This window comes from Rousettus aegyptiacus, unplaced genomic scaffold (genome assembly GCF_014176215.1).
Source record: "Rousettus aegyptiacus isolate mRouAeg1 unplaced genomic scaffold, mRouAeg1.p scaffold_m13_p_8, whole genome shotgun sequence".
Classification (NCBI taxonomy): domain Eukaryota; kingdom Metazoa; phylum Chordata; class Mammalia; order Chiroptera; family Pteropodidae; genus Rousettus; species Rousettus aegyptiacus.
In genome coordinates, this window is record NW_023416311.1 from 55,741,891 (window position 1) to 55,756,754 (window position 14,864).

Below are 14,864 nucleotides of genomic sequence, written 5' to 3' on the forward strand. Positions count from 1 at the left end.
ATCATTGATCATGTTATTTTGAGGAAAAAAACACATTATTAAAACAGATCCAGATTAAAATGACCTTATTATCAAGTTTTTACATGCTTAAATTATCAACCCTGACAGTATTTTTCATACATCTATTTTTTTCCGTCGAAAATTTTCTATTTATTAATTATCTAGCTGTTTAAATAAGAAAATGAGGTCCTCAGTATAGCAGTTATCCTGGTTATATTCAAAATTTAAGCAATCATACTAGACACATATTTTAAACTTCTGTAAACTATTATACTTTGCTTGATCAAATATTTACAGTCATTGACAAAAAAAAAAAAAACGAAGGTTGAGGCACTAATATGTCTCATTTGCTTTATAGAATTTACTATAATACTGATATTCTGGACTCTAAGGACATTTTCTTTCCAGAAGTAAAAAAAAAAAAAAAAAAAAAAAAAAGAAATACAGGGAGAAAAGAGGGAAGCTTCAGAAAGGTCAATGTACCTTGTGACTTTCTAGAGTATAGTAGATTGAATAAGGACCAGAAGAATGAAGCCAGGGATCTATCCTGTGTTCTATGCTTTATTGTATGTAACGTTTGGAAAGTAAGTTAAATGCCGTACTTTAGCATCCTTATCTGTAAATTGGGTTTTTAAATATGTCACAGCGTTTTCATTATAAATAAAGCCAGACTATATGAAAAAGTGTTTTTATATAATAAAATATGTAGATTTTGAATGTTATTTATTGCAGGTAAAACATTAAATCAGACATTGCAAGACTTAGAGTGACTGAAAGATTTCTGGAATTTGTCTAGGAGTTGTTCATAATTCTGAATCACACATTAATACCTGTGATATCTCTATCAGTAAAAAATTTCAGCCTGATTTTATACCATTTGAAACTTGCTTCTTTTTCTTATAATCAGCTTGCTACTACTGAGAGAACATAAACCAGTTTTAGTATTAGCTGAAATAGACATAATTGGGAAAGTCACTAAGGTGTGCATGTAAAATTCAAAGTCCAAAAAGAAAGAAATTTTTTGTGTGTTTACTGTTGATGATTATACTTCTCATTGTTTTCTGTCAGCATGGAAAGTATAAAGAAATAATTTCATATCATCATTTAGGAAATGATTCAGAGAGTTTTTTTTTCCCCATTTTGAGTCAGTTATTTCTTTGGAGAAAACCGAAATATTCTGATTAATTTCCAAAGTAAAATCTTTCTTAACATGACTCTCAAAAAGGAATTTAAATGAAAGTTAGTCTTTAAATGCATTAAATTTTATTTCTTAGGATGGCAGCTATTAGTAACCCTTACGCATGTACTATATTTAAAGGTCTCCATTCTGTATGTTCATTTAGGCTTCTATAATAATAGGTATACTCATTCAAACATAAAAATTATCTACCAGGAATTAATTAGGATATTATCTTGAATTTATCTGTCTTAGGAATGCATTTTAATTGACATTTTACTACAGATTTTTAAGCTGCAGTTTTTATACAGCCTAGGTTAATCGAGGTAGGTAAGAATGAAGGCTAAAAACTATGTCTAGAAATCTGATTGAAAATATAGTTCACCAGGGCTTTGCAAAATTTAACAGATCATAAAGCTTACATTCTAAAATGTCTGAATTGATTAAATTTCAAATGCAAAATAAATCATGAAGAGCATCAGAGTATTGATTCTAATTTGAAATGAATTATTATGAAGTTGTATATGACTATAGAAATCATTTTTTCCTGTTTCTCTTATAGTTAATCACATTCCTAACATTATAATTTACTTTTATTAGCAAGATTTGTTGAAGAATGAACAAAATCAAGAAGAAATGATATTGGATTTACTTTGGGACCTCTCCTGCCAGAGCTGCATTTCATTTCCATCAACTCTAAGTGGAACATCTTTCCATTTTCTCTTGAGGACTTCTCTTCATTCTGTCGAAGATCATTCCTCCATGGACGTGAAGACTATATGGGATGATATAAGACTATATCTGCGACGCTTCTTAGTGAGCAAATTACAAAGCCATAATGAAATAAACAATTCACAGCAAAAAATTTTGTTGAAAAATCAGTGCATACAACAACTCTTGTTTCTTTATTCAGAATCAGAAGTTATAATCAAGTATCAAAATATACAGAATAAACTGTTGGCTAAACTTCTGCAGAACTGCTTTCCTTCTTATAGCAAAGAATCAAATTTAGACATACTGTTTCATGAATACCAAAGTGCAATGCTTAAGTTAGACTCAATGATAAAAGAGGATTTTAACACACTGCATGAAATTTTACCTCCATCCTCAGCAGTGAAATTCATTAAAGAAACTTACCTGGATACTGTTACAGAAGAAATGGCAAAATTTCTTGCAAATTTTTGTGAGCTGCTGTTCAAAGAAAGTGCTGTCCGAGTGATTAAAACAAGCAAGAGCTCCAGCAGGCATAGAGGAGCAGTGCATGCTTTGGGTTAGTGATTTTTAAAATTTGTTCAGTTTAACTTTAAACCTTTTGATCTTTAATTTTCTAACATTTCTCTATTTGGTTAAACCTAATTACAAACTTGAAAATAAATGTAAAATTTTACAGTACACAATTTCTCTTATGAATTCCTTTTTCTGTTAGGAATAGAAGTGTTTTCTTTCCAGTTATTTAAATTATTAAAGATGATGGAAATGTAAATCAAAAATATTGCCAATAGGAGTTTGTTTTTTTTGATTGCATAAATTATTTGGTGAAACTGTATGTGTGTATATACATATACATATAAACACACATATGTATTCAGCTATATTTATATATATATATAAATTAGAAAAGTATAATTTTTAACACTTTGTATCTTTCAAAGCTGAAAAGAATTGTTGAAAATTTGTTGTAATTTCCATTACCTAAAATTAGGAGTTTAAAAATATAATATTTTAGTCAAACACTTCCAAAGAGCTATTACAAAATATTAATTATAAAATTCTATATTACGATTAGTTAGAAATATAGCATTTTAACTATAGCTGATTTAAAAGTTCCTCTAATATTATTTCTATGAGAATATATACAAATAAAAGATGATTTAAAAATCCCTAATTTTATTTGAAAGATAAAGGAACAAGGAAAGAAACTATTGTGATATAATAAACAATTTCTTGTCATCATTTTAATTTCCCACCAGTGGAGAAAAATCAAGGTAAAAAAATATAATTATCTTGAAACTTATGATTAGTCATGCTTTTACATTAAACTCAGGTATATTTCCAAGTAGATTTAAAAGTTATTTTTTAAGTATTTGAAAATTATCCTTTGGTGAATTGCTATCTTTGAATTTATGATCATTTTATAAAAGTTTCCATAGCTCACTATATTTTTAGTTACCTTTCTTAATAAAATGCCAGAATATCAAATTACTCTGATATATGAATTTTCAAATAATTTAATGTTTTCTCTTAAAATTTTTATTTTCCTCCAGAAGCTGTATCACATCAAAGAACAGAGCTACATCAGCCAATTTTAGGTTATGGCAGAACACAAAGTAGGTTAATTTAGGAACATTACAATTTTGCTCAAAGCAAAAAGATTTTCATTTTAATTGTTAATACATAAATTTTAAATGCATTACATGAGTGTGCTTATTTTCTATAATTTTTATATCCTCTAAAAAATCTCCTGCTTACTTATAAAGTGTTTTCAATATGAAAGTTTTATATGTGCTAAATATAATTTAGAAGAAAGGATCCATATGGTTGAAAATATGTGTAAGTTGCTATGGAGTCTTTAGGGCTGATATTGAGGTGTTTTCCCATTCGTGAGAGAAAACTATGCGTGTCGGCTTTAACACCAAAATTTGAAGCATTTCCCAAGTCCAGGTGCACTGTTCTTTCTCAAGCTTCTTTATCTGAACTTCGATAGAAATCACTTGCTAAATGAATACCTTCCATATGACAGGCACTGGGCTAAGTACATCACATTCCTTATTATCTTAATTTCATAAAGAAAGAAGCTTAGATTAACTTCCCCTGGATTGTGTTGTACAGAGTCTTTAAGTCTTCAAGATCCATGTTATCACTATTATGCTGTTGGACCTTTTCTGAAAGTATAGAATTAAATGCTTGTCACTTGTAAAAGTAATTTCAAACAGTATTGTTTGGGTGGGCTACCTGAAAATCAATTCAGTTCAGCTTTATTGAGCACCTACCATGAGCAAGTCAGTTAGCAGACCATGTTCGAGGTAAAGGAAAGAAAACTAAATAATTACTGCTAATGCTATATGAGGACTGCTACATAACTCCAAATTGATTAACATTATTTTCTACTCATATTTGACCTAATGACAAAATTTTATTTATTAAGGAAATACATTTCAGGATGGGCAAAACAATTATAATAAATAATAATAATAATAATAAATTCATATTCATCAATGATGCAAATAAATTATTAATAAGTATTGTTAATATAATTATTAATTGTTATTAATTATTTATTAATTTATAATCCTATTTGAATAAAATATAGATTAGCTTGAATGCGTTACATATTATACTCTCTTTTAGTATACATCTATATCTTTATGCTCACCAAGTCTTCTGTATTTTGCCCAAAACTGTGGAAAAGACATGCCTGAAGCAACAAGAGCTAACTTTATTGAGTCAGACATTGATATGCATTATCTCATTTAATCCTTCATTTTCTCATCTAATCCACTCAACAAGATAGGTACCAGTATTTATTACCTGTATCGCACACTGAGGAAACTAAGGCATAAAGATATTAAGAAATTTATGCAAGATGACAGAGTAAAAGCCAGGATTCAGAGTCGGGCCTGACTCCTGAGCCCTTACTCTGTGATAGCACTCTCCTACCTAAAAGAACATGATGGAAATAGCTCATTCCAAAACACTGCTCTGAATCCTCTGTGTGATAATTCTACTTTAGTGTAGTGTTTTACTTTTCTCTAAACTATGCTACAGCTTTCTCATTTGAAGACTACGCAATGCAAATTTGAAAGTTTTTGTTTATAATTCCGTTTTTGTGATCTATTGATATATCTTAACCAGGCCTTATATGTATGCTTGTCTTTTTGTAACTGAGATATAATTAACATCTAACATTGTGTAAATTTAAGATGTACATTGTGTTGATTTGATACACATATATTGGGAAATGATTACCGCTCTAGCATTAGCTAATATCTCTATCACATCACATAATTAGCAGTACTTTTTAGTTGTGAAAACATTTAAGATTTACTCCTTCAACAACTTTTAAGTATATATTATTGCCAACTATAATCACAATGCTGTACATTTGACTCCCAGAATTTATTCATTTTTTAATTGGAAGTTTATACGACTTAACCAGCATCTCTTCTTTTTCCATATTCCCCACCCTGTTAATCACCATAATACTCTGCTACTACGAGTTTAGGTTTTTTTTAGATTTCACATGTAAATGATATTATACAGTCTTTCCATCTGACTTATTTCACTTACCACAATGCCTTCAAGTTTCATCCATGTTATTGCAATTGGCAGGGTTTCCTTCTCATGACTGAATAATATTCCTGTGTATGTATGTGTCTATCTCACACATCTTTTTTATCCATTCATCTACAGATGAACACTTAGTTTGCTTCTATATCTTGGCATATATGGTCTTAATTATGTTGAGGTATATTTCTTCTATCTTCATTTTGTCGAGAGTTTTTATCATGAAAGAATGTTGAATTTTGTCAAATGCTTTTTCTTCATCTATAGAGATGATCATATGATTTTTATCTTTCATTCTATTATTGTGGCATATCACATTTATTGATTTGCGTATGTTGAATCATCTTTGCATCCCAGGGATAAATCCAGCTTGGTCATGGTGTACACTCCCTTTAATGTGTAGTCGAAGTCAGTTTGCTACTATTTTGTTGAGAATTTTTGCATCTGTGTTCATCAGGGATGTTGTTCTGTAGTTTCCTTTTCATGTAACAGCTATATCTAGCTCTGTTATCAGGGTAATGCTGGCCTCTTAAAAGGAGTTTGGCAGTGTTTCCTCCTCTTCGATTGTTTGAAAGTGTTTGTATACTTGTCTTAAAGACCTAATGTCCTGTCTGTTTAAGTGTATATCTACCATGTTCTCAATGAGGTAATTTGGACCTACTGATTCTTTAATTGCCTCTGATTTTTCTAGTAAATTGAGAATTTATTGTTCTTCACTTAATTATTTATAAATTATCTATCTACACATATGTACATTTATACTTATATTTATAATATATATGGAGAGAGTATTACTTGAACATCAAAAATAACAATTACTACTTGTTATTTTTTGTATGTAAGGCTTTACATGTGAGTTAATTTAATCTTATGAACAACCCTTCATATTATTTAAATTTTAAAATATAAGGAAAATGAGGCTCATAAAGGTAAATATTATCACACAACTGATAATCCATGGAAAGGAGATTTCTGTTTGCAGTTGTTTGATAAATTATCTTGACATGCTGCTAAATGCCATGGCAAAAATTGTGCAAGGCACTATGATAATTAGCATGAAAAGTTATTTTCTAAGCCCTTTCAGGTTTTCTTTGATATTAACATTTGATATTAACATTTCTGTTCTACTCCATTCAATGTTTTTGCCTTTCTTTTTTATTGACAGTGATTCATAAGTGACTTATGATTTGCTTGTGCTTATTAACTTATTGTCTAGAGGCAGTTTTTATGCTATTTTATTTTATTTAATTAGCTGGCCTTTCTGGTGATGGTTTTTACCTGCGGACTGAGTTTCACCTGCAGCCACGTAGCTGTGTTGATTCAGGCTCTTCTGTACATGTATTTAAAATAATGGTGGCAATCTCTCTAACCATTTTCCTGTGGTAAAATACCAACCAAACACCTAATTTTATTTATATATAACTTTATCCTTTAAGTTATATATCTTGGAATTACATGGTAACCTTTTTTCTCTTTTGTATTCATATGATTTTAAATATTTTATTTCTTTGAGAGTGTGTGCTATTTTAATATTACAAGATGTTTAGAACTAAAGGGCTTGTATATTTTATTATTCAAAAAGAATGATGAAATGTTAATATAAATATTATAGAATCTCTGTGATTTGGAGTGATCCTAGAGAGCGATGTTATTTTTATAGTTACTTTAACAGTTTCAAGAATTATTTAAGAACCAAAACTTTCTCACTAACTCTGATTTTGTTAATCTTTATTCCTGTTTCTCTAATAATTCTTTGAGGAAAATTATCATTTATTTTATAAAGATGTATACTGCAATATTTTATTTTTTAATTTTAGTTTATAAGGCTTTAAAGTCAAAATAAACAGCTTTCAAAAGGCTATAAATTTGCATTTAGCATTTTGATTATAACCTGATTTTTCATTGTCTAAGAAGTCAGATCCATATTTACACATCTCCAAGTGTCATTTATGCTTCAGGAAAATAGTGCCTTCTTATAGTGGAACATTTTTCTATGTCTATATTTGGAGTGGTTAAGTGATCAAATTACTTTGACTTTTAAAAATATATTTTCTTTAGATTTAAAAAAGTTGTTACATTTCTCAATGCTTGAAAAAGGAAGTATTGTTTATGTGTAGGACATTTTAGTTAAATAAATCTTCTTTATTTTAACATGAAATGATGCAATTAGGGGATTTCAGTCGTAGGATAAGTTTATTGGTCCCCTTTTTATCTTATTCTAACTTTTTTTTTTTTGTGTGAGGTTATTGTTAGCTTGAAAGATAAAGATTTAAGAGAATATGATACATGCCTTTGAATATTTGGAAGGTCTAAAAATCTGCAGTGGATGAGGGGTTGAAACCAAGTGGCCTCTAAAGCTCCTTCCCTTTCACAGTCCCTTGCTATTTTGTTTAAGGAAGTCTGGAGTAAAAGGGAACAGAATCCCTCTGGGAATGAGAAGATCTTTAAGGGTAAAGAAAGCTCTTAAGCCAAAGTAAAGTTAGAATACTTGACTACGAAGGCAGATCACAATTGGAAAGTAAGCCTGTCAGAAGTTACCCTGTCTCTTTCTCCTACTCCTCAAGTAGCTCTGACTACCTTAGTGATGATCTCCAGGAAAGGTGAAATATATTGAAGCCAGCATGCAAGATGCATGCAAAAAGAAGCATTTGTATGAGTATTGTTAAGGAAGAGACCAAACTTTCTAGAAAGATACCACATATCTTCACTCTGTTGCGCTCCTGAGACAGAAGTAAAGATCTCCTTTAGATCACTAATGAACAGTATGCTCGTTACTAGTAGAAGCTAGAATTTCAATTAGTACAAAACAGTAAATGTGGAAACAATTCGTGAGAGAAAGTAATATCTTTATTCAGATGTCACATTTTTAAATAACAATATGCAAAAAACCCTGAAACAGTATTGATTTTTTGCTGTTCCATTGTTGAAAACACTAATTGTTGATTAACTCTACCCCTTCCCCACTGCTTTTTCATAATTGTTATTTTTAAGTGAAATACTGGTACATTTATTTTTTATAATTAGTTGCAGAAAGTGAAAAGTGTACCTAATTGAGAGTCAAGAGTTCTGTTCCTAAACCTCTCACTTCCTTATTTTGTAATCTTAGATAAGTCATTTAACCTCTTTGAATTTTTCTAATAAGGTAAAAGTGTTCTAGTAGGTAATATATAAGGATCTTTTAACTTCTAAACTTTTTCTGACTTTGTAAGTGACTTTGAAATCATTCCACAACCAGATTTGATGCCTACAATTTGTCATTGGAAACTGCCACTTTTATTTTCTCTACTGACAGTACAGATGTATTAACTGGCTAAGCATGTGGCTTTGAATGCTATAGTAGCAGTTACTAAAGCCTCCTTTAGCTCTTCATCTGTGTGATTTTTCTTCCCCAAGTGAAACTTGAAAATAACAGTATCAAAACTGCCCACCTCCTGTAGTTTTATGTTTTATGAATGGTAGGGTGAGGAGGGAGGTAGGTGATTAAGTAAAAACAGGAAGTGGAGTCTCTCAGCTTACATCTGAAGCTATTCCTAGTAATTCTTTTCTGGATTTCCCCTTTGATACCAAAACCAAGTATTTTTGTTTTATTTTATTTTTAGTTTCAATGTTTATTTATTTATTTTTTTTACAGAAGTATTTTTAATCACAGAATTGAAAATTAAGATCACAGGCAAGAACTGAAAATGCAATTATTATTCTGTGTTGTTGACTGAGAAGAATTCTGTAGTTCTTTATTTGGCATGTATTTAAAACAAACCAGGCAGGGATTTAATAATCACTTATGTTTTGGCCTGGGGAAGAACTAGCTCACTTCTGCAAAGCTGTAGACAGTAGGCATGGACAATACTTTTTCTCAGAAAGCATCTCTGGATCCATACAAATCCTTGTTGAAGTACAAAATAAAAGTCTCAGAATTAGGCCTATAAAGCATGAAGACTGATCTTGTCCTAAGAGTCTGTGGGTAAGAATTTCATAAACCATATTATGATGAAACAGTTATACATGTTAAATGTTTGTAAATAATTTTAGTTTTGTTTTCCTGCATGTTAAGAATGTCAAAAGTGATGATTTGGGTTTTGGCATAATTGATGTTGTAGCCTTTCCTCCTGCCAGTTCTGGTACATGGCATGTTCAGCGCCGTCTTGAGATTTGTCTTAGAGTATGCTAGGATGGCCATGCCATTAGCAGAGAGAAGGGGACTTGTCTTCCCTTTTTTCAGAGCAAGGGGTTTTTCTCCATTCAATCTGATTCCTTTTTGTACTGCCAGTCTCCTCATATTAGAAATGCACAAGGTGAGCCATCACGGTAAGGGTAAAAATTGGAACTCTTCATTTTTATTTCATCCTTTATATAGAAAGCAGAATAAGACAATTCTTAATGCCACTTAAGATAGTGTTTTCTGTGTTAAAGGCCATTCTCAGCCATTCTGATTCTTGAGTTTTGATAAGGCACAAATAGCTTCGGGTTTATTTTGTAGGAAATACTTAAAGTGTCTATTTTGCAAAGGATGCCTACTTAGATCATGAATTCGGCATTAATTTTCATTAGTATTTTCCCATCGATCATCTTCCTTTTTCCTGATTATCTCTTTACAAATATGTAAAGTCATTTATATAATAGATACTGGTTTTTAGGTGCTTTTTATTCACCATGCTACTTTATGTACTGATATACCATTTGATTTTACAACATCTCTGAAAAGTTGGATATTATACCTATTTTCTAGATACAGAAACTGAGGTTGGACAAATAAAGGTACTGCTAAGAAGTACCTCTGTTAATATTCACATTTATTTCTGAATTGTGACCAAGCCTATTCTCTTAACTACTTTGATTTTCTGTCTTTTCCAAAATGAATTTACTATGAAGAAAGAATCCTTTTATAATTTGAAGAATAATTCCCATATTAGTCCCAGATCCTGATTTTTGTGTTGGATTTTCTGGAATTGTAACACGCACACACATTTCTCTGTATATAAAATTAAACAAACTTGAATTTTCGAAGGAACTATACTAGTAGTAGAGTGCAAAGCTACATCACTGGATTTTCTGTTTGGAAAAGATAGGAAAGAAAAAAATACAAGCTTTATATATTAATATTTAAAAAGAAAAATAATAATATTAATTTTTGACTTTATATTTTAAAAAGTATCTAGATGTAGATTCTTATTTTTATTCCTAGAAATGCAAGTAAGTTGCTTACATTTAAGCTTTTTGTTAGCGTTAAGCTAAAAGTAACTAAGTTACTGAAATAGTTTAAGCAATTATTTTCAAGTTTGATTTGCTTTTTATGGTTAATAACACCATTATGTTTGCAGGATGCTTCTGCATTTTGGTTTTTTTCATTTGACTTTGCTATATCATCACTCTGAAATTAGGTAGTACAGCAATTCCAGTTCTTGTTTTATGGGTGAAAAAAACTAAAGCATTTTGGCTGGTTAATAAATCAATTTTGAGACAGAATTAAGATTATAAGTATCTTCCCACTGTACCACAATACCTCATAAGAAGATAAACAATGTGCCGTTAGTATGTTTTTCCCCTAAGGAATTGATGGTGTTTTTATTTTACTTTTTATTTTATTTTTTTATGAGCATAGTCTTTGCTATAAATCTCTCTTTTTTATTAGTTTTGAATATATAGTATATTGGTTAGACATTTATATAGTTTATGAAATGATCTCCCTGATTACCCTATCTTCCCTCTAGCTCTACACACAGCCATTACATTGATGGTGTTTTTATTTTAAGTTCTTCCTACTAAAGATTGTATCATATGTGAAAATTATTTATTTGATTAAAAACTATGAGAAAAATGACTGAATGTGTATGTATGTGTATGAGAGGAGAGTGTTTCTTATATGTTTTAGTCCATAGGTAGTATTATGCATATGCACAAATATCTTTATTTACCTAAAACATGTTTTCTGCTGAATGGACCCATTTATTAACCATTAAATGTTATAAGGCCCCTGAATCTTTGTTCTAAAGACAGTAGGGCAACAAAAAAAAATGTATTTCATAAGCAAGAAAGTGGATGCTTTAATTTTAGTAATTTTTTGCTTCCATACAGCAACAATTAGTAAATGCTAAATTATACTCAATTATCAACTTCTTTCCTTCTTGGAACACCTGTGTATTTTTCCTAAGGGTAGAAAGAATATTTCACTTGCTACATTCTCTAATTATGGCATACAAATACTAAGGATGGTAGATAAAAATAATTCACTGTTGTTTTGGTTTCTCATGAAGAGTCATAGGTCAATTTGAGAGTTACATACCTTATTTTTCATTCAACATTTTTAAAACTGAGAAACAAAAAAAAAAGAATATTGAAATACTGATTTTAAAATATTTTTTTTTTTTGCTTGGAAAAAATTGTCTAATTAAAAATATAAGTAATATGCTAAGAACAGAATGAAAATAATTGTAAAACATCATTGAAAAGTTTAGAATAAAATTATTCTGAAAGTGAATGGATTTATTTTGCAACACTTCTATATTGAACATAGAATATGAATAAGTAATATACCTGAGGTTGTTGCAAGTCAGAAATTAATATTCTCTATAGAGTTACTAAGTCAGTATAGAACCTTCCTAAAACTTTCCTGAATTCTGCTTTCCCCTGTTAAAATTGTTATTCTATATCATAATTTATGAACATAATAATAAATTGAATTTTTAGTTTTGTTGTTTTCTATAAAAACATTTCAGGTTTTTATGTTCACAGCTCATGAATCCCTAAATTATTGTTTAACATATGGTCATTTTCCAGTGGACTATTATAATGTTGAGTATTGTTTGATTAACAATTTTTCTCAGGTTTTCAGTAAATGTAATATATGACTTCTGGTTGTTATACTATTAATCAGTTACTAGTATCCAATATATTTTTTTCATAAATGTTCAAGAAGAAAAGTATAATAAGCAAGCAAACATTGGTAAGAGTCCTTTAAAAATGGAATCTTTTTAATTGGAGACTGAGAATTTTAATGGTTGATCCTGCAATACAACATTCTTTGTTATGAAAATCAACAAGGAAAATGTACATTATGATATAACTTTTTCATTGTCATTATTTATATATAAGTATGAAAATCTTTAACCATCAGTATTACATCTGTGAAGTCAAATATTTGGTATAAAACGTATCTTCTGCCTCAAAGTAGTTGTCATTTAACATCTTCACCTATTATTTTTGAACTTAGGGGAAATCTGTCTTTTACACCTGGGACTGTTAAGATTCTTTATCTGAAGTAGCATTTTCTAAGTATGGACTGATCTCTCTGCACAGGGATTTATACGGAAACTGACAGTTAGATCAGTCAATCCCCCACCTGTGGAAATAGAAAATAATCCTTAGTTTATGGTAAAATGTTTAAAAGTTATCATGAATTTCCAGTCAGAAATCTTTTCGTCTCTGTCATTCTTAAAATTACTTTTCTATTCCTTTGTGTTTATACATATATTTAATTTGCTTTTAATCTTACCAAACATTCATAAGAACTTTGATTGTTGGGCTATCCGAATGGAGATCTAAAATTGCACATGTAAGGAAATGAAAAATTATTTAAAATGAAGTACAGTATATTGCCTCAATCTAAAGGAAAACTTATCAGTGTTTGTTTTTGCAACTTAATACACTGACTAAACACATAAAGCCTTTCTCTATTATTTAGGTAAGTGTAGTTTACCCTATTACTAGTTTAATTTCTTCCATAATGGAACAGTAGGAAGCATTAAGTTAGTAGGTAGGTAAGTGCTAGTGAGAGATGAGAATCTAATAAGGGTTTATAATTGTGATGGTGGTAAAATATAAAAGACTAATCAATTTGAATTATTTATATTTTAGGTTTCTGTAACATGATATACTGAGCTGATTTTATAATAACTGGTATTATTTTGTCTTTCAAGGATAGAAATTAATTTTAAAATTCAGTATTAACATTTCCATTATTAAAAAATAACAGTGCTAATTATTATAGTAATTACTTGAGTAGACACCATAATCTATACTGAAAAGAAGAGAAATGCCTCCAAATTTTATGATGATTGTTGTCAGAAAAAGTTATATTATAGAACTGTTTTATAGTGCCTTTTTATATCTTTTTTCCAAACTGTACTGAAATCAATTATAATTATCATTTTTAATGTTTTTTTTTTTTTTGTAGCACAATAAAACTGATCCTTCAGCTGTTTAGAGAAGGTGTACTTTTAATGGACATTTTTAAAATCATTTTTCCTAGTCATGGTTACAAAAGCCATAAAGTTCACAGTTATTGGTACATGGGTCTAATTAGTGGACACTGGACCCTGCAGAGAGGTTGGAAGATGCAGCAATCGCAGCCCCTTTAAGATTTAATAGCTAAGGTCTAATGTGGAATCAGTATGTAAAAATGAAAATAATCCTTGCTCGACTTTATAGACAAGATATTACTGCACAGATTTTGTTGAAGCTTTATGTTCAGTGAGTCCCTCTTAAGAGATTCGTGTCGTCTTTATTGAGCTTGTGCATTTGGCCTTTATATCTCATTATTTGGATTAAACATATGCAAATTTATACAAGCTTTCTATGTTTATTGATGAGTGATAATTTTGTGCTTTGCTTTATTTCTGTGACATACAGACAACAAAATATAAAGCACTTGTAGGGATTTGAGTTACAAAAAATACATACTTTCTTAACATTTATAACTATATATAAAAACAGAATTACTAAATACTAAATTTGGTGAAGGTCACTGAGTTTGTTTTTTACTTTTCGTTACATTTTGACCACATGCCAAGGTTTCTGGAACACAGAGAGGAAACCAGAAATCAAACAGATGTTTAAAAACATTTAACACACTGATAAGCTTTACATCCTTGTGGTTTTCTTTGCTGTCCTGATAGTTCTTTAGGGTTCTGTCCCTTTCAATCAACAGAGTACATGTGATCAGTATATCTGATAAACTCGTCAATGCCTCTTTAAAGCAGGATTCCCCAACCTATTCAGTTCAGAACCCCCTGCTTCATTTCAAGTATCATCTTGATAAGACAGAGCTATGTCACAGGCATCTGTGTATAGCCAGCTCAGTCTACAACTAATTTGTGCAGGAAAAAATTAAATCAGGAGGTAAATTATTTCATGATTGCTCATTCCCAACAGAGTTAGGCATCATTCTGAAGAAAATATCAAATAATTGGTTTCAGGCCGTGTCAGACACATGCAATTCCCTTCTCTAATGGCTGTGTGTGGTAGCACTAGGCCTCAGGGGTCAGCAAAGAACTGGAAATAGCTTAGTGCCAGGCATGGCAATAGAGAGACAGAGCACATAGGAAATGAAGTGGCAATAAGTGCAATCCATAGGGGAAATGTGCTTCACTTGGAGTTTAATATATCGGTTCAGGATCTGGCAGGAAGC

At 30.3% G+C, this 14,864-nt stretch overlaps 1 protein-coding gene across 2 annotated transcripts in view; it reads left to right on the forward strand.

The window, feature by feature from the left end:
• The window catches only part of KIAA0825 (KIAA0825 ortholog), a 352,289-nt gene that overhangs the window by 51,328 nt on the left and 286,097 nt on the right, over positions 1 to 14,864 (forward strand). The window contains exons 5-6 of one of the 2 annotated variants that reach the window (XM_036226108.1): positions 1,778 to 2,447; positions 3,442 to 3,504. In XM_036226108.1, the coding sequence (XP_036082001.1) occupies positions 1,778 to 2,447; positions 3,442 to 3,504 (733 nt within the window). The remainder of the gene's footprint in view (positions 1 to 1,777; positions 2,448 to 3,441; positions 3,505 to 14,864) is intronic. The other variant, XM_036226109.1, reaches the window with a different exon arrangement.